The following is a 24,604-nucleotide window of genomic DNA, read 5'->3' as shown; positions in this document are numbered from 1 at the left end:
GGGAACATAGAGGGAGACCATGTTCAAGACCTGTGTGCTCCTCTCCTCGACACCCTGCCACCCCAACCCACCCCACACAGATGGATTGCTACAGTCTCATGGGATGCATGGAAGTCCTGAATTCTTTCCAGCTAGATCTCCACCCATCACTGATCGAGTCCACTCAGGGATTTGGGGCCAGACAATATTCCACAGAGCGTTTACCATCAGGGAGGAGGTACAGGAGCCTGAAGACTCACACTCAACAACTTAGGGACAGCTTCTTCCCCTCTGCCATCAGATTTCTGAACGGTCCATGAACCCATGAACACTGCCTCGTTATTTTTTTTTGCACTATTTACTTACATTGTAGTTTATAGTCATTTTATGTCTTTGCACTGCATTGCTGCCGCAAAACAAATTTCACGACATACAAATCAGTGGTAATAAACCCATTTCTGATATCCATATCTCTATTTCTTTCTTTCTTTGGTTGTTGAGTGAACGGAATCAAGACTGTGTGCTGGTGTTGTAAATCAAGCTGCTGGAACCCACGTGCAGAGCCTGTTTGCCTGATTTACGGAGTGCACATAGGGGGTACTGGGACAAGGCAGGATACCCAGGATTTGGGCACCAGCAGCACAGCGACTCAGGCAGAACCCTGCACCACTCATCCAAGCACAGCAGCTGGGAATTTCAAGTCAAGTTATTAATTAAATCTGAAATAAAAACTAGTCTCATTAATCCTAACCATTTAGATACCAGATTGTCATAAAAATCCATCTGGTTCACTGTTATTCCTTGGGGAAGGACATCTGCTGAGCTTGCTCAGTGTGGCCTGGAGACGGCTCTAGACCCACCCTGTGGGGTTAATTCCTATTGTCCAGTTAGGAATGGACAATAAAAGTCGATATTTACACCAATGTCCATGTACCACGAGTGAATAAAGGAACTGTATCAAGTGAATGGAAGACCTATTGCATGCAGTTCTGGTCGCCCAGCTACAGGAAGGATGGCATTAAGCTAGAGAGGGTGCAGAAAGACTCACAAACATGTTGCTGGGACTGGAGGGCTTGGGGCTTGAGTTAGAAGGAGAGACTAGATGAGCCGGGACTGTTTTCCCTGGAGTGTAGGAGACTGAGGGATGACCTCATAGAGGTTTATAAGTTCATGAAAGGTGTAGATCAGGTAAATGTTCACAGTCTCTTTCCCAGGGTCTAAAAACGAGAGAGCACAGGTTTAAGGTGAGAGGGGCAAGATTTATAGGGGACCTGAGGGACAGCTTTTTCCACACAGGGTGGTGAGTATGTTGAATGAATTGCCAGAAGTAGTGGTTGAGGCAGGTACAATTACAAGATTTGGAAGACATTTAGACAGGTACATGGATAGGAAAGATTTGGGATATGGGCCATATGCAGGCAAATGGGACTGGCTCGGGTAGGTGTGGGTGAGCTGGACTAAAGGGCCTGTTTCCGTGCTGTATCACTCTCTGACTCTATAGATGTCAGGGTGCTGCTGGTGTTCAATACCTAGAAGAATGCTGTTCCAGTAAATGAGCACCTTCCCCACCCAGGAGGTGGTGCCATTACAACATAAAAGTCATAGAGTCATACAGCATGGAAAAGGCCCTTCGGCCCAACTGGTCCATGCTGACCAAGATGCCCATCCAAATTAGTCCCATTTACAGTACAGCACAGGAACAGGCCCTTCAGCCCACAATGTTGGGCCAAACTAATTAAACTAGTAATCAAATGCCTAACTAAACTAATCCCCTCTGCCTACACCACGTCCAAATCCCTCCATTCTCTGCACGTTCATGTGCCTATCTGAGAGTCTCTTCAATGACGCTATCGTATCTGCCTCCACCACCACCACCCCTGGCAGCACATTCCAGGCACCCATTTGGCCCATATCCCTCTGAACCTTTCCTATCCATGTACCTGTCCAAGCATCTTTTAAATGTTGTTAATGTGCCTGCCTCAACCACCTCCTCTGGCATCTTGTTCCATTTTCCCACCACACTGTGTGAAAAAGTTGCCCCTCAGGTTCCTATGAAATCCCTCCCCTCCCACCTTAAACCTACGCCTTCTAGTTCTAGATTCCCCAACCCTGGGAAAAAGACTGAGTGCAGGTCAGATTGTGGGAAGGTAGGAAGGGTAGTTGGAAAACAGAGAGGTACAGAGAGGGGTAGTCGGAAAACAGAGAGGTACCGGTAATTGAAAGCAGCATCAATATCACACTTACTGCATCTTTTTCTGGGTTACAGACTTTAACCCAGAGAATGTGGTCGAGCAGCCAATCGATGGGTTTGTCCTTGTAGAACATCAGGATAAACTCCACAATCAGACTTAGGTCCAGTGATTTGAACATCTTTCCTAAAAATGTGAATTGAAACACTGTTAAATCCTACTGTTAACATTCAGATAATACATGCTTTAACAAATATGCACAAAGAGATTTATTTTCAGATCATGCATATGTAATTATGTTACACGGATTTCAAAGGGTAGACAGCCATCTCCTCCTGAGGACTATCAATAATTTCTGTTGTAAAATGCTTGACAACGATGTAAAACTTGACACGCTGCCTTGGCCATGAACAGAGGAGGAGGACAGCGATGTGCTGTGCAAACTTAATTGCTTTGCACAGGCAAGACAGTGCCCGAGGAAACAATGCTCAATGGGGTTAAGGTACAACAGGATACATTGCAGTGTGAGAGGGACACGGACAGGAAGAGGTGGGGGGGGGGGAGGGACAGCCCAGAGGTTGTGGGGAGGGGGGGAGGGAGATGGGCAGCAGGGTGAGAGGGGCAATTACAGACTGACACAAAATGAATAATATATTTAGTGATTGAAGACTAACTGGATATCTCAGAGGATGTATCCTGGGCCCAGTATATTGATGCAATCACAAAGAAGGCACACCAGCTACTCTACTTCATTAGGAGTTTGAGCAGATTCGGTACGTCACCAAAGACTCTTACAAATGTTTACAGATGTACGGTGGGGAGCATTCTGACCGGTTGCATTACCTCCTGGTGGGAGGCTCCAATGTGCAGGATCGCAAGAGGCTGCAGAGGGTTGTAGACTCAGCCAGCTCCATCACGGGCACAACCGTCCCCACCATCGAGGACATCTTCAAGAGGCGGTGCCTCAAGAAGGCAGCATCCATCACTAAGGATCCTCACCATCCGGGACATGCCCTCTTCTTGTTACTACCATCGGGGAGGAGGTACAGGAGCCTGAAGACCCACACTCAACCTTTCAGGAACAACTTCTTCCCCTCCGCTAACAGATTTCTGAACTGTCCATGAACCCAGGAATTCTCGTTATTCCTCTTTTTTTTCAATTTATAGTAATTTTCTGTCTTTGCGTTGTACCGCTGCCACAAAACAACAAATTTCACGTCATATGTCTGTGATAATATATCTGATTCTGAGAGTTGCATAACCTCTTCAACCCTTGTAAAATAAAATATTGCAACGCATTTATTCAACATCCTGGAGTAAAATGCAAGATCTCTCAACAGATTGGTCAAGTGTTTGGTGAGAGATTGGTAAGTGTTATACCTTGTATTAACTCGATGCACTGTGTAATGAATTGGTCTGAACGATCAGTATGCAAGACATTTTTCACTGTACCTCAGTACATGTGACAACAATAAACCAATTCCAAGAGTAACTGAATGGTGCCCAATAACTCTCCAGGTCACAGGCCACATTAAATGTGGGGTCCACCTGACAGGGTACATAGAACATAGAACAATGCAGCACAGGAACAGGCCCTTCGGCCCACCACATCACACCAAACACGATGCCGAATTAAACTAAATCCTTTCTGCCTGTATACAATCCATATCCCTCCATTTCCTACATATTCATGTGCCTACCAGCCTCTTAAACACCTCTATCGTATCCACCTCCACCACCACCCCTGGCAGCCTGTTCCAGGTACCCACCACCCTCTGTGTAAAAAAAAAACTTGCCCTGCACATCTCCTTTCAACTTTCCCCATCTTACCTTAAATGCATGTCCTCTAGTACTCGATATTTCTACCCTGGAAAAAGATTCTGACTGTCTGCTCTATCTCAGCCTCTCATAATTTTATAAACTTCTATCAGGTCTTCCCTCAGCCTCTGACACTCCAGAGGAAACACCCCAAGTTTGTCCAACCTCTCCTGAAAGCTCATGCCCTTTAATCCAGGCAGCATCCTGGTGAACCTCTTCTGCACCCTCTCCAAAGCCTCCACATCCTTCCTGTAATGGGGGCAACCAGAACTATACACAATACTCCCAAGTGCGCCCTAACCAAAGGTTTATACAGCTGCAACATGACTTCCTTCCTGTTACTTTATTTCAAAAATAAACTTTATTCATAATAAAAAATATATTCAACAGAATAAACAGTTTTATTCATTTTACATCCATGGCCAATAAGTGTTAACTTATTTTTTAAAAACCATTGCCACTTGTGGCTCCCTGGGGTGATGCACCTTTTCAATGTTTGAGGGGTTTCTGGTAGCAGACGGAGCCCAGACTGTGGTCCTTCCCCAGAGAGCCTCTGCACCGAGCTTCAGTGCGTCCCTCAGCACGAACTCCTGCAGCCGGGAATGTGCCAGTCGGCAGTGTTCCCTTACGGACATCTCGCTGTGCTGGGAGACCAGCAAGTTTTGGGCAGACTAGAGGGCACCTTTCACTGAGCTAATGATCCCACAAGGCTGTGTCCTCAGCCCTCTAGTCTACTCCCTATACACGCACGACTGTGTGGCCAGATTCTGCTCGAACTCCATCTACAAGTATCTCAAACAGCGATGAGTCGGAGTACAGGAAGGAGATAGAGAGCTTAGCGGAATGCTGTCATGACAACAACTTTTCCCTCAATGTCAACAAAACAAAAGAGCTGGTCATTGACTTCAGGAAATGGGACGGTGTACATGCACCTGTCTACATCAATGGTGCTGAGGTCGAGAGGGTTGACAGCTTCAAGTTCCTGGGAGTGAACATCACCAACAGCCTGTCCTGGTCAAATCACGTAGATGCCACGGCCAAGAAAGCTCACCAGCGCCTCTACTTCCTCAGGAGGCTAAAGAAATTTGGTTTGTCCCCTTTGACTCTCACCAACTTTTACCGATGCACCATAGAAAGCATCCTATCTGGATGTATCACGGCTTGGTACGGCAACTGCTCTGCCCAAGACCGCAAGAAGCTGCAGAGAGTTGTGGACATAGCCCAGCGCATCATGGACACCAGCCTCCCCTCCTTGGACTCCGTCTTTACCTCTCGTTGTCTTGGTGAAGCAGCCAGCATAATCAAAGACCCCACCCACCCGGGACATTCTCTCTTCTCTCCTCTTCCATCGGGGAGAAGATACAGGAGCCTGAGGGCACGTACCACCAGACTTAAGGGCAGCTTCTACCCCACCGTGTTAAGACTACTGTATGGTTCCCTTATATGATGAGATGGACTACGACCTCACGATCTACCTTGTTGTGACCTTGCACCTCATTGCACTGCACTTTCTCTGTAGCTGTGACACTTTGTACTGTTATTGTTTTTACCTGTACTACATCAATGCACTCTATACTAACCCAATGTAACTGCACTGTGTAATGAACTGACCTGTACGATCGGTTTGTAAGACAAGCTTTTCATTGTACCTCGGTACAAGTGACAATAATAAACCAATACCAATAGCAATCTTCCAGCAGCACTTGATGTCTAATTCCCTACTCTTATACTCAATGCAATATGGTTTGTGGAGGAAATGATGAGGTGCTATGTATAACTATTTGCACATATTTGCTTTTAACATTGAAAAACCTCCTGCGTCACTTCACAGGAGTATCATAAAATGATCCCAAACATCATTAGCAAATGTGTGACCACATGGACTCTGTCTACACTTCTTGCTGCCTCAGTAAAGCAGTGACATAATCAAAGACCCCACCCACCCCGGACATTCTCTCTTCTCCCCCCTCCCATCGGGCAGGGGTTACAAAAGCCTGAAAGCATGTACCACCAGGCTCAAGGACAGCATCTATCCCGTTGTTATAAGACTATTGAACGGTTCCCTAGTATGATAAAATGGACTCTTGACCTTACAATCTATCTCGTTATGACCTTGCACCTTATTGTCTGCCTGCACTGCACTTTCTCTGTAACTGTAACACTTTATTCTGCATTCTGTTATTGTTTTCCCTTGTACTACGTCAATGCACTGTGTAATGAATTGACCTGTACGATCGTTATGCAAGACAAGTTTTTCCACTGTACCTCGGTACATGTGACAATAATGAACCAACTTACCAGTTTATCAAAGGGGACTTTTAAACCTGTGTCCTACAGGTCAGCTAGGGAGGGAACTCTAGAGTTTAGAGCCCAACTACTGAACAGGCCTGATGTTAGAAACAAACAGTTAACACAAACAAATAAAGTCAACTTCCAAATTAAGTCAAGTCAAATCAACAGCGAGATGTCCGTGAGGGAAGTCTGCCGACTGGCACATTCCAGGCTGCGGCAGTACGTGCTGAGGGACGCACTGAAGCTCAGGGCAGCCAATGCTGAGGCTCTCTGGGGAAGGGCCACAGTCTAGGGTCCTTTTGCTATGTCAGGTGGGGAAGCCCCTCAAACAACAAGAGGGGTGTATCACGAGTGCCAATGATGCTACGGAAAAAGTGCGTTAACACTGCTGAATGTATTGACCAAATGACACCAAGAATATAAAGAGTTTTTGCACTGTTTATTCCTTTTGTATATTGTGTGTGTGTGTTATTATGAATAAAGTTTAGCTTTGAAATTAAGAAAAATGAGTTTATTGTCATGTGCACAAGTACAGTGAGGTACAGGTACAATGACAAACTTGCTTGCAGCAGCAAGAACAGGCAGGTAGGTAGGTACAGCAACACACAGAACATAAATTATACCATGAGACTTTGTTCTGAAATTGGTGCCGTTCAGAAGAGACACCAGTGGCACACACTCCAGTTCCACTCTCCAGACCCACGCCGTGCCAACAATCCCCATATCCCTGCCCCCACCTCAAATAAAAGGCAAACAAGGACACAAGTGTGAGGACTACTGTAGCTTTGAGATAAGGAACCCACTGCCAGGCTTGTTCCAATTTGAATGTGGCTCAGCAAACAGTTGCTGCCGGGGCAGTGAATAAAAATGTGCTGTGTCCAACTCAGCAGAAACAAATTGCTGGTCGCATCAATAGAGGCGTGCTGAAGCATGCTGGAGCTGCCAAGATGGTTACAGAGGTGCAATTGTGTAAAGGAAGTACTCATTTAGCGATATATATCTGCATCGATCCGTGTTTTCCAGTGGTCCTTCCTGATGATTCTGTGGGCACTTGCGCTGGGACAGAAGGGGACGAAAATAAAATCTAATCAACACTGCTAGCTGTGTTCAACGCAGTCGTACTGTCCAAATACTGCTCACCACACTAAAAACAGCCTTCAGTGTTGGCTAGTCTGGTCTCCAGCTTCCTTTGGTTACAAGTATTGTAATTGGATCCATGGATGACTGACTGAATCTGCTGCACGCACTTCTGTGGCTCTGGGCACTGACTGCTCCTCCTCCCCACTCCACCCCCACTCAGGGGTAAGTTCGCCATGGTGTCTGTGACAGATTACAAGCAAGTCCTCCACATCTCCTGCTGAAACAGCTGGTGTTAAATGGCGGCCGATGACTAAACTGATTATAACTAACATCAAACGCGATCCTGATGATATTAAGATTGCTGATAGAGTTTTGGGTGGGGTGTGTCAGGGAGGAAACATACCAATAAAACAGACATTTAGCCAGTGTCACCAGAACCTTCCAACACAGAAACAGGCCACTCGGCCCAGCTGGTTCGTACTTATGATTAGGCGCCACACAAGCCTCTTCCAGTCCCTCTTCATCTCATCTCCATCACTACAGCCACCTCATGGGAGTGGGTGGTACAGAAGCAGTCAGAGCCCACAGTTACAGACGTTCATTCACTTCACTGAGGGACCATCTGTGGAGCCAAACAAATTACCTCTAAACAAAGTTGGAGACCACGCTAGCCAATTGTTGTAGGTTACAACGGGATAGGGATGGGATGCAGAGCTGGGCAGAGAAGTGGCAGACGAAGTTCAATCTGGACTAGAAGGGCCAAATGGCCTGTTTTCTGTGCTGTAGTGTTCTATGGTCCTATGGAAAAGTGTGAAGTGATACACTTTGGAAGAATGAACTTGAACGTGGAGTACAACGTTAATGGCAGGATTCTTATCAGTGTGGAGGAACAGAGGGATCTTGGGGTCCACGTCACAAGATCACAAGACAAAGGAGCAGAAGTAGGCCATTTGGCCCATCGGGTCTGCTCCATGAGCTAAACTAATACTAATCCTATCTAGCCCCAATTTCTGGCCTTATCCCCGTATCCCTTGATACCTTGACTAATTAGATACTTATCAATCTCCTCCTTAAACACCCCCAATGATTTGGGCCTCCACAGCTGTACGTGGCAAAGAATTCCATAATTTCACTACCCTATGGCTAAAGAAATTTCTGTTTTAAACCGGTACCCTCTAATTCTAAGATTGTGCGCTCTAGTCCTGGACTCGCCCACCAAGGGAAACAGCTTAACCACATCTACTCTGTCCAGTCCTTTTAACATTCATGAGGTCCCCTCTCATTCTTCTGTACTCCAGTGAGCCGACAAATGCTCATCATAAGTAAGCCCTTTCATTCTGGGAATCATTCTTGTAAATCTCTTCTGAATCCTCTCCAGCATCAGTACATCCTTCCTAAGATAAGGGGCCCAAAACTGTGCACAGTACTCCAACTGAGGCCTCACCAGTGCCCCACAGACCCTCATCAACACTTCCTTACTTTTATACTTTGTACCTCTCGAAATGAATGCCAACATAGCGTTCACTTTCTTTACCGCTGATCCGACCTGGTGGTTAACCTATAGGGTATCCTGCACGAGTACCTCCAAGTCCCTTTGTAGTTCTGTACTTTGAATTTTCTCCCCATCTAGATAATAATCTGCCCGTTTATTTCTGTTTCCAAAGTGTACAACGGCACATTTCTCAGCATTGAATCTCATCTGCCATTTCTTTGACCATTCTCCTAAACTATCTAAGTCTCTCTGCAACCTTCTTCAATACTCCCTACTCCTCCACCTATCTTGGTGTCGTCTGCAAACTTAGCCACAAAACCATTTACTCCATAATCCAAATCATGAATATACAAAGTAAAAAGAAGCGGCCCCAACACCGACCCCTGCGGAACACCACTAGTAACCGGTAGCCAACCGAACAGGATCCCTTTATTCCCACCCTTTGCTTTCTGCCTACGAGCCAATGCTCCACCCATTCCAATATCCTACCTGTAATTCCATGACCTCTCATCTTATTAATCAGTCTCTTGTGCGGCACCTTGTCAAAGGCCTTTTGAAAGTCTGAATACACAACATCCACAGCCTCTCCCTACTTGAGATTTCCTCAAAAAACTCCAATAGGTTGGTCAGGCAGGATCTTCCCTTCACGAAACCATGCTGGCTTGGACCTATCTTGCCTTGCACCTCTAGGTATTCCATAACCTCATCCTTGAGGATCGATTCCAATAACTTTCCCACCACTGATGTCAGACTAATAGGTCTGTAATTTCCTTTATGCTGCCTCCCACCTTTCTTATACAGCGGAACTAAATTTGCAACCTTCCAGTCCTCCGGAACCATGCTGGAGTCTATCGATTCCTGGAAAATTATCACCAATGCCTCCGCAATCTCTGAAGCCACCTCCTTCAGAACCCGGGGGTGCACCTCATCCGGTCTGGGAGACTTATCTGTCTTTAGTCTATTTAGCTTCCCGAGCACGTTCTTGAACTCATTCCTCTGACTAATGAAGGCCAACACACCATACACCTTCTCAACCACCCTATCAACTTGCACGCATCTTTGAGGGATGGTGTGTTGGCCTTCATTAGCCAGAGAAATGAGTTCAAGAGCCACCAGGTAATGTTGCAGCTCTATAAAACTCTGGTTAGACCACACTTGGAGTATTGTGTTCAGTTCTGGTCACCTCATTATGGGAAGGATGTGGAAGCTTCAGAAAGGGTGTAGGGGAGATTTACCAGGATGCTGCCTGGATTGGAGAACATGCCTTATGAGGAAAGGTTGAGCAAGTTAGGGTTTTTCTCTTTGGAGTGACAGAGGATGAAAGGCAGCTTGATAGAGGTGTATAAGATTGAGGGGCATAGTTAGAGTGGACAGCACCTTTATCCCAGGACAGCAATAGCTAATACCAGAGGATATCAGTTTAAGGTCAGAGGAGGAAAGTTTAGGGGAGATGTCAGAGGTAGGTTTTTTTTGTTACACAGAGAGTGGTGGGTGCCTGGAACGCACTGCCAGGGGTGGTAATATTTATATCAGAATCAGTTTCATTATCACTGACATGTCGTGAAATTTATTGTTTTGTGGCAGCAGTACAGTGCAAGACATAAAAATTACTATAAGTTACAGAAATAGATAAATAGCACGAAAGAGGAATAATGAGGTAGCGTTCATGGGCTCACGGACCGTTCAGAAATCTGATGGCGGAGGGGAGGAAGCTGTTCCTGAATCGTTGATGTGGGTCTTCAGGCTCCTGTACCTCCTCCCCAATGGTATTATCATGAAGAGGGCACGTCCTGGATGGTGAGGGTCCTTAGTGACGGATGCCACCTTCACGAGGTACCACCTCTCGAAGATGTTCTTGATGGTGTGGAGGGTTGTGCCCGTGATGGAGCTGGCTGAGTCTACAACCCTCTGCAGCCCCTTGTAATCCTGTGCATTGGAGCCTCCATACCAGGCGGTGATGCAACCAGTCAGACTTGTATAGGATACAGAATCAGCTTAACCGATTCCATTCACTTGAACTGCTCTTCATGAGAATACAATCTAGTCATTCAGAGTAAAGATGTTTCTCCAGAATATCGGATAGATCAGTGACCTCTCCCTTTACAAACAGCTTCATAAAGACTGTCAAGTTACCCTTTAGTCTTCTCACCCAAGAGAAAAATACTCCAATCTATTAGTTCTGGTATCACTCTGTAAATCCTTCTAACCCCATCACCAGGATGGAAAAGGGCAGCAGTGGGAACACCACGATCTGCAGGTTCCCCTTCATGTCGTACACCATCCAGAATTGGAAGCTCCAGTTCTGGATCCAAGGGAACATTGCAGTGAGGATCCAGAACTTGCTGGCCCACAGAAGGCAAAGAGTGGTTGTTGAGGAGTCATATTCTGAGTAGAGGTCAGTGACCAGTGGTGTACCTCAGGGATCTGTACTGGGACCCTATTTGTGATTTTTATAAATGACCTGGATGAGGAAGTGGACGGGTGGGTTAGTAAGTTTGCGGATGACATGAAGTTTGGGGGTGTTGTGGATAGTTTGGAGGGCTGTCAGAGGTTACAGAGGGATATAGATAGGATGCAGAGTTGGACAGATGCAGCTCAACCCAGATAAGTGTGAAGTGGTTCATTTTGGTAGGTCAAATATGTTGGCGGAGTATAGTCTTAATGGTAGGACTCTTGGCATTGTGGAGGATCAGAGGGATCTTGGGGTCCGAGTGCATAGGATGCTGAAAGTGGCGACGCAGGTTGACTCTGTGGTTAAGAAGGTATATGGTGTATTGTCCTTCATCAATCGGGGAACTGAATTTAGGAGCCATGAGGTATTGTTGCAGCTATACAGGTCCCTGGTCAGACCCCACTTGGAGTACTGTGCTCAGTTATGGTCGCCTCACTACAGAAAAGATGTGGAAGCCATAGAAAGGGTGCAGAGGAGATTTACAAGGATGCTGCCTGGGATGCGGAGCATGTCTTATGAAAGCAGGCTGAGGGAACTCGGCCTTTTCTCCTTGGAGAGACGGAGGATGAGGGGGGACCTGATAGAGGTATATAAGATGATGAGAGGTATTGATAGGGTAGATAGTCAGAGGCTTTTCCCCAGGGCTGAATTGGTGGCAAGAGGACATAGGTTTAAGGTGCTGGGGAGTAGATATAGAGATGTCAGGGGTAAGTTTTTTACTCAGAGTGGTGAGTGCATGGAATGGGCTGCCGGAAATGGTGGTGGAGGCTGATACGATACGATACGGCTGATACGATAGGCTCAGTAAAATAGAGGGCTATGGGTAAGCCTAGTAATTTCTAGGGCAGGGACATGTTCAGCACAGCTTTGTGGGCCGAAGGGCCTGAATTGTACTGTAATTGTTCTATGTTCTATATCACTGTTCCTTCATCATCACAGGGTCTAAATCCCGGAGCTCCCTCCACAACAGCACTGTGGGAGCACCTTTACCACAAAGACTGCAGCTGTTCACCACCACTTACTCAAGGGCAGTTAGGGACAGACAATAGATGATGGCCTTACCAGCAAAACCAACATCCCCCCAAAAAATAGATAAACAAATATTTTCTGTTGGTGTGCCAATCTTTGAATGCTATGGAGAGCTGAACTGTGCACAGTGTCAGAGAGTCACAGAGTCATACAGCATGGAAACAGACCCTTTGGCCCAACTTGTCAATACCTGCCAATGTGCCTGCCTGAGCTAGTTTCTAAACTTTTGGCACTCTAAACTTTTCTTATCCATGTACCTCTCCAAATAACTTTTAAACATTGCAGTTATACCTCAACCACTTCCTCTGGCAGCTCGTTCCATATACCCATCACCCTCTGTGTGGGAAAACTTGCCTCTCAGATCCCCTTTAAATCTTTCCCCTCTCACCCTAAGCCGTGTAGTTTTAGACTCCCCTACCTGGGGAAAAGACTGACCATCCACCTAATCTATGCCCCTCTATAAGGTCACCCCTCAGCTTCCTTCGCTCCAAGGAAAACAGCACTAGCCTTCCAGTCACTCCTTACAACAAGCCCTCCAGTCCCACTATCATCCTTGTGAATCTTTTCTGCATTCTTTCCAGCTTAACGACACCCGTCCTATAGCTGGACGACCAGAACTGCACACAGTGCTCCAGGTGCAGTCTCACCAATGAATTGTACTCCTGTACTCAGTGCTCTGAACAATGAAGGCAAGTGTGTCAAATGTCTTCTCCATAACTCTGCCTACCCGTGTTGCCACTTTCAAGGAGCTATGTACTTGTACCCCTAGGTTACAGGGGATCTGAGGAAAAAATGGCTTGAATTAACTCCTGCCTGAGCAAGGATCTGGACCTGCTGCAATTTGCCTACTGTCACAGCAGATGCAATCTCACTGGCTCTCCACTCGGCTTTGGAGCACCTAGACAACAGCAAAACATATGTCAGGCTGCTGTTTATCAATCACAGCTCAGCGTTCAACACCATCATCCTCTCAGTACTAATCAACAAGCTTCAAAACCTGGGCCTCTGCACCTCACTCTGCAACTGGACCCTGACTTCCTTATCAGGAGACCACAGTCAGTGCGGATAGGTAATAACATCTCCTCCTCGCTGACTATCAACACAGGCGCATCCCAAGGATGCGTGCTTAGCCCACTGCTCTACTCCGTCTGTACTCATGCTGTGTGACATTTACAGCTCAAACACCATCCATAAATTCACCAATGACACCACTGTTGTTGGCAAATTCTCAGGTGGCGATGAGGAGATGTACAGGAGTGAGATAGATCGGCTGGTTGAGTAGTGTCACTCAACGTCAGCAAGACCAAGGAACTGATTGTGGACTTCAGGAAGGGGAAGTCAGGAGAATACACACCAGTCCTCATTGTGCAATGGAAAGGGTGAGCGGCTTCAAGTTCCTGGGGATCTATCCAGGGCCCAACACATTGATGGAATCATGAAGACGGCACGCCAGCTGCTCTACTTCATTAGGAGTTTGAGGAGATTTGGTAACACCAAAGACTACTGCATATTTCTACAGATGTATGGTGGAGAACATTCTGACTGGTTGCATCACCACCTGGTATGGAGGCTGCAATGTGCAGGATCGCAAGAGGCTGCAGAGGGTTGTAGACTCAGCCAACTCCATCACGGGCACAACCCTCCCCACCATCGAGGACATCTTCAAGAGGCAGTGCCTCAAGGTGGCATCTATCATTAAGAACCCTCACCATCCGGGACATGCCCTCTTCACGTGACTACCAGCAGGGAGGAGGTACAGGAGCCTGAAGACCCACACTCAACGATTCAGGAACAGCTTCTTCCCCTCCGCCATCAGATTTCTGAACGGTCCATGAACCCATGAACACTCACTCGATATTCCGCTTTTGCATTATTTATTTTTGTAACACAGTAATTTTTATGTTTGGCACTGTACTGCTGCTGCAAAACAACAAACTTCATGACATATGTCAGTGAAAACAAACCTGATTCTGAAAACTTTTCACCCAGAGGGTTGCTGCCATCGAAATGCACAGCTCAAAAACATGCTGGAAGTAGAGATTCTCACAACATTTAAAAGTATCCAGACACGCACTTGAATTGCCAAGGCAGAGAAGGCCAAGTGCTGGTAGATGGGATTAGTATAGATGAGTTCTTGATGGTTGGCGTGAACATGAAGGGCCCACCTCTGTGGCTTTATGACTCTCCATGAAAAAAGTTGTGCGTTTTCTCAATAGGAAAGAATAGATAGAGATTAATGTGGGAATGTGGTGAAATGTACTAGTGCTTAGGGAATATTTCTGATGTGATGAAAGATCTGCCCTCCTTCTCTGCTAGTTCATTGTCATAAGCATATGTAGATATGCTGAGAAGTGGCAGATGGAGTTCAACCCGGCTAACTGTGAAGTGATACACTTCAGGAGGTCAAATTTGAAGGCAGAATACAAGGTTAATGGCAGGACTCTTAGCAGCGTGGAGGAACAGAGGGATCTTGGGGTCCACGTCCATAGATCCCTCAAGGTTGCCATGCAGGTCGATAGGGTTGTTAAGAAGGCGTATGGTGTGTTGGCCTTCATTAGTCGGGGTATCGAATTCAAGAGCCGCGAGGTAATGTTGCAGCTCTATAAAACTCTAGTTAGACCACACTTGGAGTAAATCCCGTGAGAATTTTTGCAGCACAGAACATTACATCACAACATGACAAAGATGAGTTAACTTAAACTACAATTAACATAAATTATACATAATCTACATGTGTGCAAAAAATAACAAAGTAAAGACAAATCGAAAGTGATGTTGAAATTGAATAAAGCATTGGCCAAATAACCCACTCTGTGAGCCTGTCAATGGAACAGTCCACTGATAATCTTTAAACATCAGACCTCTGCCCCACTTGACATCTTGTCCATTCACTGGAGTTAAGACGTCGACTCTGTGTCTCTCTCCACAGATGCTGCCTGACCTGCTGCGGGTTTCCAGTATTATCTGTTTTTATTTCAGGTTTCCAGCATCTGCAGTTTTCTGATTTTCACTAAGCGCTATATATCCCCGCTATGAAGCATTCATTTATTTAAAGATCCCAGCTGAATACCCCCAAAAGCTATAGGCTCCCTCTGTCTTTGTAGCCTGCTCCATAGTGCTCCGGTCTGTCAATCCTGATGAGGTCTAGAACATAGAACATTACAGCACAGTACAGGCCCTTAGGCCCACGATGTTGTGCCGACATTTTATCCTGCTCTAAGATCTATCTAACCCTTCCCTCCCACATAGCCCCCCATTTCTCTATCATTCATGTGTCTATCTAAGAGTCTCTTAAATGTCCCTAAAGTATCTGCGCCCACAACCTCTACAGGCAGTGCGTTCAACGCACCCACCGCTCTGTGTAAAAAACTTACCCCTGACATCCCCCTTATACCTTCCTCCAATCACCTTAAAATTATGTCCCTTCGTGTTAGCCATTGTCGCCCTGGGAAAAAAGTCTCTGACTGACCACTCGATCTTTGCCCCTTATTATCTTGTACTTCTCTATTAAGTCACTTCTCATCCTCCTTTGCTCCAAAGAGAAAAGCCCTAACTCACTCAACCTATCCTCATAAGACATGCTCTCCAATCCAGGCAGCATCCTGGTAAATGTCCTCTGCACCCTCTCTAAAGCTTCCACATCCTTCCTATAATGAGGCAACCAGAACTGAACTCCAAGTGTGGTCTAACTAGAGTTTTATAGAGCTGCAACATTACCTCACGGCTCTTGAACTCAATACCCCGACTGACGAAGGCCAACACTCCATATGCCTTCTTAACAACCCTATTGACCTGCATGGCAACCTTGAGGGACCTATGGGTGTGGAACCCAAGATCCCTCTGTTCCTCCACACTGCTAAGAGTCCTGCCATTAACCTTGTATTCTGCCTTCAAATTCGATCTCCCGAAGTGTATCACTTCACACTTATCCGGGTTGAACTCCATCTGCCACTTCTCAGCCCAGCTTTGCATTCTATCAATATCCTGTTGTAATCTACAGCAACCTTCTACACTATCCACAACACCACCAACCTTTGTATCATCAGCAAACTTACTAACCCACCCTTCCACATCCTCATCCAAGTCATTTATAAAAATCACAAAGAGCAGGGGTACCAGAACAGATCCCTGCGGAACACCACTGGTCAATGACCTCCAGGCAGAATACACTCCATCTACCTCCATCCTCTGTCTTCTATGGGCAAGCCAATTCTGAATCCACACAGCCAAGTTTCCCTGGATCCCATGCCTCCTGATCTTCTGAATGAGCCTTCCATGAGGAACCTTCAAACGCCTTACTAAAATCCATGTACACCACATCCACTGCTCTACCTTCATCAATGTGCTTTGTCACATCCTCAAAGAATTCAGTCAGTCTCGTGAGGCATGACCTGCCCCTCACAAAGCCATGCTGACTGTCCCTAATCAGCCAATGCTTCTCCAAATGCCCATAAATCCTTGCAAGGTGAAACTCTGGCCAGAGAACTTGTTGAATTAATAAAAACATGTTCTGCAGTGAAAATTGCATGGCTATACTTTGATCAATCTGCTGCTCAAGGGTCTTTAAGGCTCTTAGTGATGCAAAATGTTCTTGATATAAAACAAGGAATTGTAATAATATTAGGTGAGCAGTTGGAGTCGTGTCTTAGGAATTTACACCAGCTGTTTGCTACTTTTAAAAGTAATGAAAATGTATAAAAGGTTTGACACTAATCCTTGCAACAAATAAGATTAACATTTTAACAATGAGGAATATCACGATCTGAGTTAACCTTTGTTTTGCCTGAATTTTTTCAAAGGATACATTTCTCGCTTTTTGCCAGATACTTCTCAAAAACAGTGTAATGTTAATCACTGCACTCGTGGTTCTTCCGGCTTCATTGGTGTGAAGGGTTTGCATGGTGAAGTTACACAAGCTTGAGTATTACTTGTATTATGACTAGTGATCCAGAAGTCTACCTGCAGATCTAACCAGGGCAGCAGAGGAATTTTTCTGCCTCTTTCATTTTAACTGGCCAGTTTTTATGGAGTGGACGAGGGTGCAATGAATTCATACAATAAGGCAGCCCTCTGGTTATGTAAGGGTTCTGTTCCTGAGAACTGTCCATAGGCTGATTTCTACGCTGGTCAGAAATGTCCATTTTCTGTAGCAACCCATGTCGTTTTGCTCTAGGTAAACTGCCGTAATTCTTGCATTTTGTTGAATAATCACTCTTTAACACTGCCCACAATTAAACTAATGGAGTATGTACAGTGTTTAGTCATTAATGAATACACTGAAACATTGTTATTACTATCTTCAAAAATGCTTTAAAAATGTGCAGAAAAATTGGGGAAAGACAGATTTCCGTAAGTCAGGTCATCCGTAACACGGGGAGTCCCTCTACTTAGAACATCATCAAGCACTGACTAGCTGTTACATGAGAATTCACAATCTGGGGGCCATTGGTCCATGATACCTAAAATAAGCCAGTTAGGACTACTGGCCCTTCTCAGTCTTGTGTCACAGACTCATTATTCATTGCAGAGATTTTCACTGAAACTATTCAGATCACTGCCATAGAAAGTAAGAATCATAGAGTTGAACAGCATAGAAAAAGGCCCTTTTGACCACCATGTCCAATGGGCCAAATGCTGGCAAGTGGGACAAGCTTGGATGGGGCATTTTGGTCAGCATGGACCAGTTGGGCCGAAGGGCCTGTTTCCATGCTGTATAATTCTATGACTCTATGTCCAAGCCAAGCTTTTTGCTCATTAAGACCAAGGATTTGACTGTGGACTTCAAGAAGGGGAAGTCGGGAGAACACACACCAGTCCTCATTGAGGGGTCAGCGGTGGAAAGGGTGAGCAGCTTCAAGTTCCTGGGCATCAACATCTCAGAGGATCTATCCTGGGCCCACACTTTGATGCAATCACAAAGGTGGCACACCAGTGGCTCTACTTTATTAGGAGTTTGAAGAGATTTGGTACCTCACCAAGGACTTTTGCAAGTTTCTATAGATATATGGTGGAGAGCATTCTGACTGGTTGCATCACAGCCTGGTATGGAGGCTCCAATGCACAGGACCACAAGAGACTGCAGAGGGTTGTAGACTCAGCCAGCTCCATCGTGGGCACAACTCTCCCCAACTTCAAGGAGATCTTCAAGAGGCGGTGCCTTAAGAAAGCGGCATCCATCACTAAGGACCCTCACCACCCGGAACATGCCCTCTTCTCGTTTCTGCCTTCGGGGAGGAGGTACACTCACACTCAATGATTCAGGAACAGCTTCGTCCCCTCTGCATTCAGAGTTCTGAATGGTCCATCAACCTACTATTTCTTTAGGAACAAAGAACATACTTCTTTATTCTTTTTTTAAAAACTTTAAGAACTTTATTTACAGCACGGTAACAGGCCCTTCCGGCACAACGAGTCCACGCTGCCCATTTAAACCCATGTTAACCTACCTGCACGTCTTTGGAATGTGGGAGGAAACCGGAGCACCCGGAGGAAACCCACGCAGACACAAGGAGAACATACAAACTCCTTACAGACAGTGACGGGAATTGAACCCCGATCACTGGCGCTGTAATAGCGTTGCGCTAACCGCTACATTACCATGTAATTTATAGTAATTTTCATGTCTTTGCACTGTACTGCTGCCGCAAAACAACAAATTTCACAACATACGTCAGTGGTAATAAACTTGATTCTGATCCACACTGATCCCATTTGCCCACATGTATCTGTATCTTTCAATGCCTTGCCTATTTAAGTGCCCATCTAAATATCTCATAAATGTAATGATTGTTTCTGATTCCACCCCCTCCTCTGACAGAGTTCCAGATGTCAGCCACAGTGTAAAAAAAAATTCCCCTCAAATTCCCTCTAAGGTCCTTCCTCTCACCTAGGAATCCTCAAGCTTGGACTGAATCACTGATAGATCACTGTGGGAGGACAGGCTAGTGAAGAAGGCACTTGCCTTCGGGTACGGATAGGAACGATTTTGAGGGAAATAGGCTAAATGTAAGCAAATGGGACTAGCTCAGGTGGACAATTTGGTTGCCATGGACAAGTTGGGCTGAAGGGCCTCTGTGTTGTATAACTCTGACTCTAACCTCTTACTCTTCACTTTAAAATTCGCCTTCCAGTTTTAGATCTCTCCATTATGGGGAAAAAATTCTCAGCTATCCTCCCTTTTAATGCCCCTTGATATCATCAAAATAATTTTGCTTTTAACAAAATATGTAATTTTAATAAAATATTTGAGGTATTTAAAAAGGGACATATAGGTATAACATGGAGAAATTCTGATGGTTGGAGGAGGAGTTGGGGATGTGATGGGGAAGAGTGCCCAGAACAAGGGGCACAAGCTTAAAGTTAGTTCCATGATCAAATTAGGAAGCATGTGGAAATGTGGAACTCGCCTCTCCATAAAAGTTTCCAAGATTAAGCAGTAGAACACTGGGCAAGGGTATTTAGAAGGTTAACAGTGCTGCGATGCAATAGATCTCGCGATCTGTAATAGCGTAGCGGTTAGCGCGACGCTATTACAGCGCCAGCGATCGGGAATCAATTCCTGTCGCTGTCTGTGAGGAGTTTGTACGTTCTCCCGTGGCTGCGTGGGCTTCCTCCAGGTGCTCCGGTTTCCTCCCACTTTCTAAAGACGCACGGGTAGGTTAATATGGGTTTAAAATGGGCAGTGCGGACTCGTTGGGCCGGAAGGGCCTGTTACCACGCTGTAAGTAAAATTTTTAAAAGATCTAATTACCTGATAGGACAAGCACAAGGGATAGTTGACTATATATTCTTAATTACACAACTTCAGGCTGTATTCACAGAGATTAGAACAATTTCATAAATGTTTCCAAACATAACGTGCTGAGGCAAAAGGTTTCACGAGTGGGTGAATCCAAGACAAGTCATCAGCAAAAAGCAAAAAGAATAGATTGTACAGTGGTTAAACTGTGAATCAAACGCCAACATGCAGAACAAAGGAAGCCCCTACTGGGAGTTGCTAACAGAGCACATTCCAGTTGCCTCTCTGTCAGCACAGGCCAACGCAGCCGATCCTGATGAAAGGTCTTGACCTAAAGTGTTGACTGTCCATTTCCCTCCACAGATGCTGCCTGACCCGCTGAGTTCCTCCAGCATTTCGTGTGTTACTCCAGATTTCCAGCATCTGCAGTCTCTCTTGTGGCAACCAGTCAATAAACTGGGTGGTCACACTCTTAAGTTGTTGGCTGTGACTTGGTGAAAGGTACTCTTGCTTCTCAGTCAGAAGGTTAAGGTTCTCAAACTCGAGCACAAAATCTAGAATGACACTCCAGTATCATACAGAGGAGTGCCGCACTGTCAGAAGTGCCATCATTTGGATGGGATGTTAAACAGAGAATCCATCTGTGCAGCGAGATAGACTCCACAGAGAACCATGAATACTTTTCCTAGTAAGTACAAGGGGAGTTCTCCTCTGTCCTGGGGAAAGTGGTTATCACCTCAAATGGATAAAACAGATTTTCTGGTTATTTATCACATTGTTACTTGTTGCATAACAATGTACACAATCCTATTCCAGGACAAGGACTGTAAAGCAATCTGGCATGTTTTGGAGGTATGAAAGATGCTACAAATATAAATTTTTCTTTTGTCTAAAATTACTTACCATGGAGAGCCTACTTGGTTGATATTGAACTGGACTGTTCAATTTTTGAGAGCAGTCTGAACAAGCATTCTCAAAAAAGGATATCAAAATGAATATTCTTTAACCCAACAATGCCTCAACACAATTATATAAGGACTTGACGAGACCACAGCTGAACTACTGTGCATAATTTTGGTTCCCTTACTATAATAAAACCCACAATACATTTGATATAGAGGGAGTACAGTGAAGTTTCACTGGACTACTTCCTTGGATGGCCGGTCTGTCATCTGAGGAGAGACCGAGTTGGCTAGCCCTATGTTTCTCTACAGTTCAGAAGAGAAGTAGATGGTCTCACTGAAACATAAAATTCTTAGAGGTCTTGGCAGGATAATAAGGTGGACATTTCCCTGGATGAGGGATCTAAAACTAGTGGTCACAGTCTCAAAATAAGGGATAAGCCATTTAGGACTGTAATCAGAAGGAATTTCTTTACTCAAAGGGTGATGAATCTTTGGAGTTCTCTACTCTATCCTTTATCCACAGCTATTCTAAACCTAATGGCAATATAATCACTGTTCCCTAAATGCTCCCTCACCGATACTTGCTCTACTTCACTTAGCCCATTCTCCAGAACCAAGTCACAGAGTCAGACTGATACAGCATGGATACAGGCCCTTCGGCCCACTGAGTCCATGCCAACCATCAAGCAAAATTTACACTAATCCTATATTAATGGCATTTTTTATTCTCCCCCAATTCTCATCAAACTCCTTCCCCCCACCACCCCGACGATTCTACCACTCAGTGACGCACTGGGGAAAACTTACAGTAGCCAATTAACACATCAAACTGCATATCTTTGGGATATGGGAGGAAAATAGAGCATTGGAAAACCCACATGGTCACAGGGAGAAAGTGCAAACTCCACATGGACAGCATTGGATATCAGGATTGAACCAGGGTCTCTGGCACTGAGCCAGAAGCTCTACAAGTAGCACCACTGTGTCGCCCCTGAGTACACCTATGCCTCCTCGTTGGGCCAGAAATGTATTGGTCAAGCAAGTTCTCCTGAACACATTTTTAAAATCCTTCCCTCCTTTACCCCAAATTTATTACTCTCTTAGCCTACATTAGGATATCTGAAGCCATGGTAGTGTAGCAGTTAGCATAACGCTTTACAGCGCCAGCGACCCGGGTTCAATTCCAGCCACTGCCTGCAAGGAGTTTGTACATTCTCCCCGTGTCTGTGTGGGTTTCCTTCGGGTGCTCCGGTTTCCTCCCACATTCCAAAGATTTATGAGTTAGGAAGTTGTGGGCGTGCTATGTTGGCACCGGAAGTGTGGCGACACTTGCGGGCTGCCCCCAGAACACTCTACGCAAAAGATACATTTCACTGTGTGTTTCGATGTACGTGTGACTGATAAAGAAATCTTATCTCTTATCTACTGCTCAAAGGTTTTTGTACATCCCTTTAATTGGATTACAGCTTTGATCCTTCTCACTAGCCAGTAGTCTTTAGAATACGGAAACACTGACCTCTTTCTTTCCAGTCCTCTGCCCAAAACATTGACTGTTCATTTCCCTCCATAGATGCTGCCTGACCTGCTGAGTTCCTCAGCATTTTATGCACGCTAATCTATAGAATACTCCCAGTGTTATCACCTCGATTGTTTCTTAATTGTAAACACTTGGTGAGTCATCATTCATGATCTAAACATAGCTCAATAAAAGAAAGTATATGAATCTCAAACTTTTTGTTAAATCAGGATTGCAAGTTTAACAGCCAGGTGATACATCACTGCCTGGGGCATGACAACACATTCCTATTGTTCATTTCTCTATAATGTCTGCTGCTTAAAAATGTACAGTAGGTATCTGAACCCATCTCATATGCATGAATGTAGCAAGCAGGATCGTCAGGATTTAAGATGTCTTCTACATGTTCCTGACAGCATCTCCCCACTCCACCAAGATTTCCACAATCAGGAACGTGAACACAATTCTCATGTTGAGTTTGGTGGCCAGTAAACGTTTCTTTTAACAAAAATGTGTCCTGGAGGCATCTTCCACCTTTCCCAGCACCTTCTTTGCAATTGGCACTCAAAGTGACTGTACTATCCCCAAAGCACTGGCAAAACTTTCACACTGGCAAAACTTTGACAAATCACACACAGCAAAACAGTTGACTTATTGAACCAAGCTAACTGGAACCCAAAGGATTTTATTCCAAAAAGATACACAAAAAAAAACATTTCAGGAATGTAGGCAGTAAATTTTCAATCTGGCTACCAAACGGTGGCCCTGACGACAGAATCATAGAAGGGTTACAGCACAGAAAGAGGCCATTCGGCCCACTGTGATCATGCCAACTCTCGGCCAGAACAACTCCCTCCCACCTGGCTCTCTCTTCGTTGTCTTGCAAGATTTTTCCTCACCAGATATTTATCCAATACCCTCTTGAAGATATGTAGATAATTTTCTGAAAGATTGACAAACTGAGGAGTAGGGAAACTGGCAAAGAGGAGGAGTAGAGGTCAGCGTAGAACAGCCACGATCATACTGAATGGCAGGACAGGCTTGAGGGACCCTTATTGTCTTGTGCCTATACACATCTGTCAGCAGAGCATTCCAGAATCTAGTCATGCACTGTGTAAAACAGTTTTCTCACATCCCTTGTAATTCTCTTCACTTTTATTTTACACTTGTGACCCCTGCTCCTTGACCTCTCCACCAATGGGAATACAGTGCCACTATCCCCTCTATCCAAACCCCTCATTATATGGAGATTTATACTAGTAAAGAAACAAACTGTGATCAAAGTTCATCAGCCTGATATGTTGACCCTCTGAATCAGAATAAGCCATTCCTGAGTTGTTGAGTGTGGATCTTCAGGCTCATGTACTTCCTCCTTGATGGCAGTAACGAGAAGAGGGCATGTCCCAGGTGGTGAGGGTCCTTAGTGGTGGATGCCACCTTCTTGAGGCATCGATGTCCTCAATGGTGGGGAGAGTTGTGCCTGTGATGGAGCTGGCTGAGTCTATAACCCTCTGCAGCCTCTTGCAATCCTGTGCATTGAAGGCTCCGTACCAGTCGGTGATGCAACCAGTCGGGAATGCTGCCTGACTAGCTGCATATTTCCAACTGATCCCATCATTACAGTTCCTTTCAGGGCCTCACCTGATTTGTGCAAAGGAAGATCCCACAAACAGCAATGTCATTTGACAAGATAATCAATTTTTAACCAAATTGCACAACACCAAGTCATGAACAGGAAACAAATTCATAACTATGACCAATTTGCATAGCTAAAACATTTTTCGATACACTTTGCATTTAATCTTTTTGCAAACAACAAAGGCTGATGCTATCTGACCTGTTGAGTATTTGCAGCATTGTTTTCTTTTATTGAAGTAAAAATTTACATCATTATATCTTCTTTGTGGTGTAGACCGCAGGACAGCGTCATGTTGAAAGCAGCATAAGAATTAAATTAGCGATCAGATGTCAAGCTTAAAATGTTGTGGGGAGGCGAGAGGGTGGAGAAACTGAGGGGGATAAGATGACTGCGTGGTTCCATTGTTCTCTGAGCCAGAATGCAAATTTTAATGAGAAATTCAGGCATGGGTTTGAAGCTTGTAGTTCTGGGCTTC

At 45.2% G+C, this 24,604-nt stretch overlaps 1 protein-coding gene across 1 annotated transcript in view; it reads right to left on the bottom strand.

Moving 5' to 3' along the window:
* Nucleotides 1–24,604, bottom strand: part of mgat4b (alpha-1,3-mannosyl-glycoprotein 4-beta-N-acetylglucosaminyltransferase B) — a 258,918-nt gene that overhangs the window by 20,304 nt on the left and 214,010 nt on the right. The window contains exon 9 of the mRNA XM_052015206.1: nt 2,224–2,354. Within this exon, the coding sequence (XP_051871166.1) occupies nt 2,224–2,354 (131 nt within the window). The remainder of the gene's footprint in view (nt 1–2,223; nt 2,355–24,604) is intronic.

This window comes from Pristis pectinata, chromosome 4 (assembly GCF_009764475.1).
Source record: "Pristis pectinata isolate sPriPec2 chromosome 4, sPriPec2.1.pri, whole genome shotgun sequence".
NCBI lineage: Eukaryota > Metazoa > Chordata > Chondrichthyes > Rhinopristiformes > Pristidae > Pristis > Pristis pectinata.
This window is presented reverse-complemented; position numbering and strand designations above follow the sequence as displayed.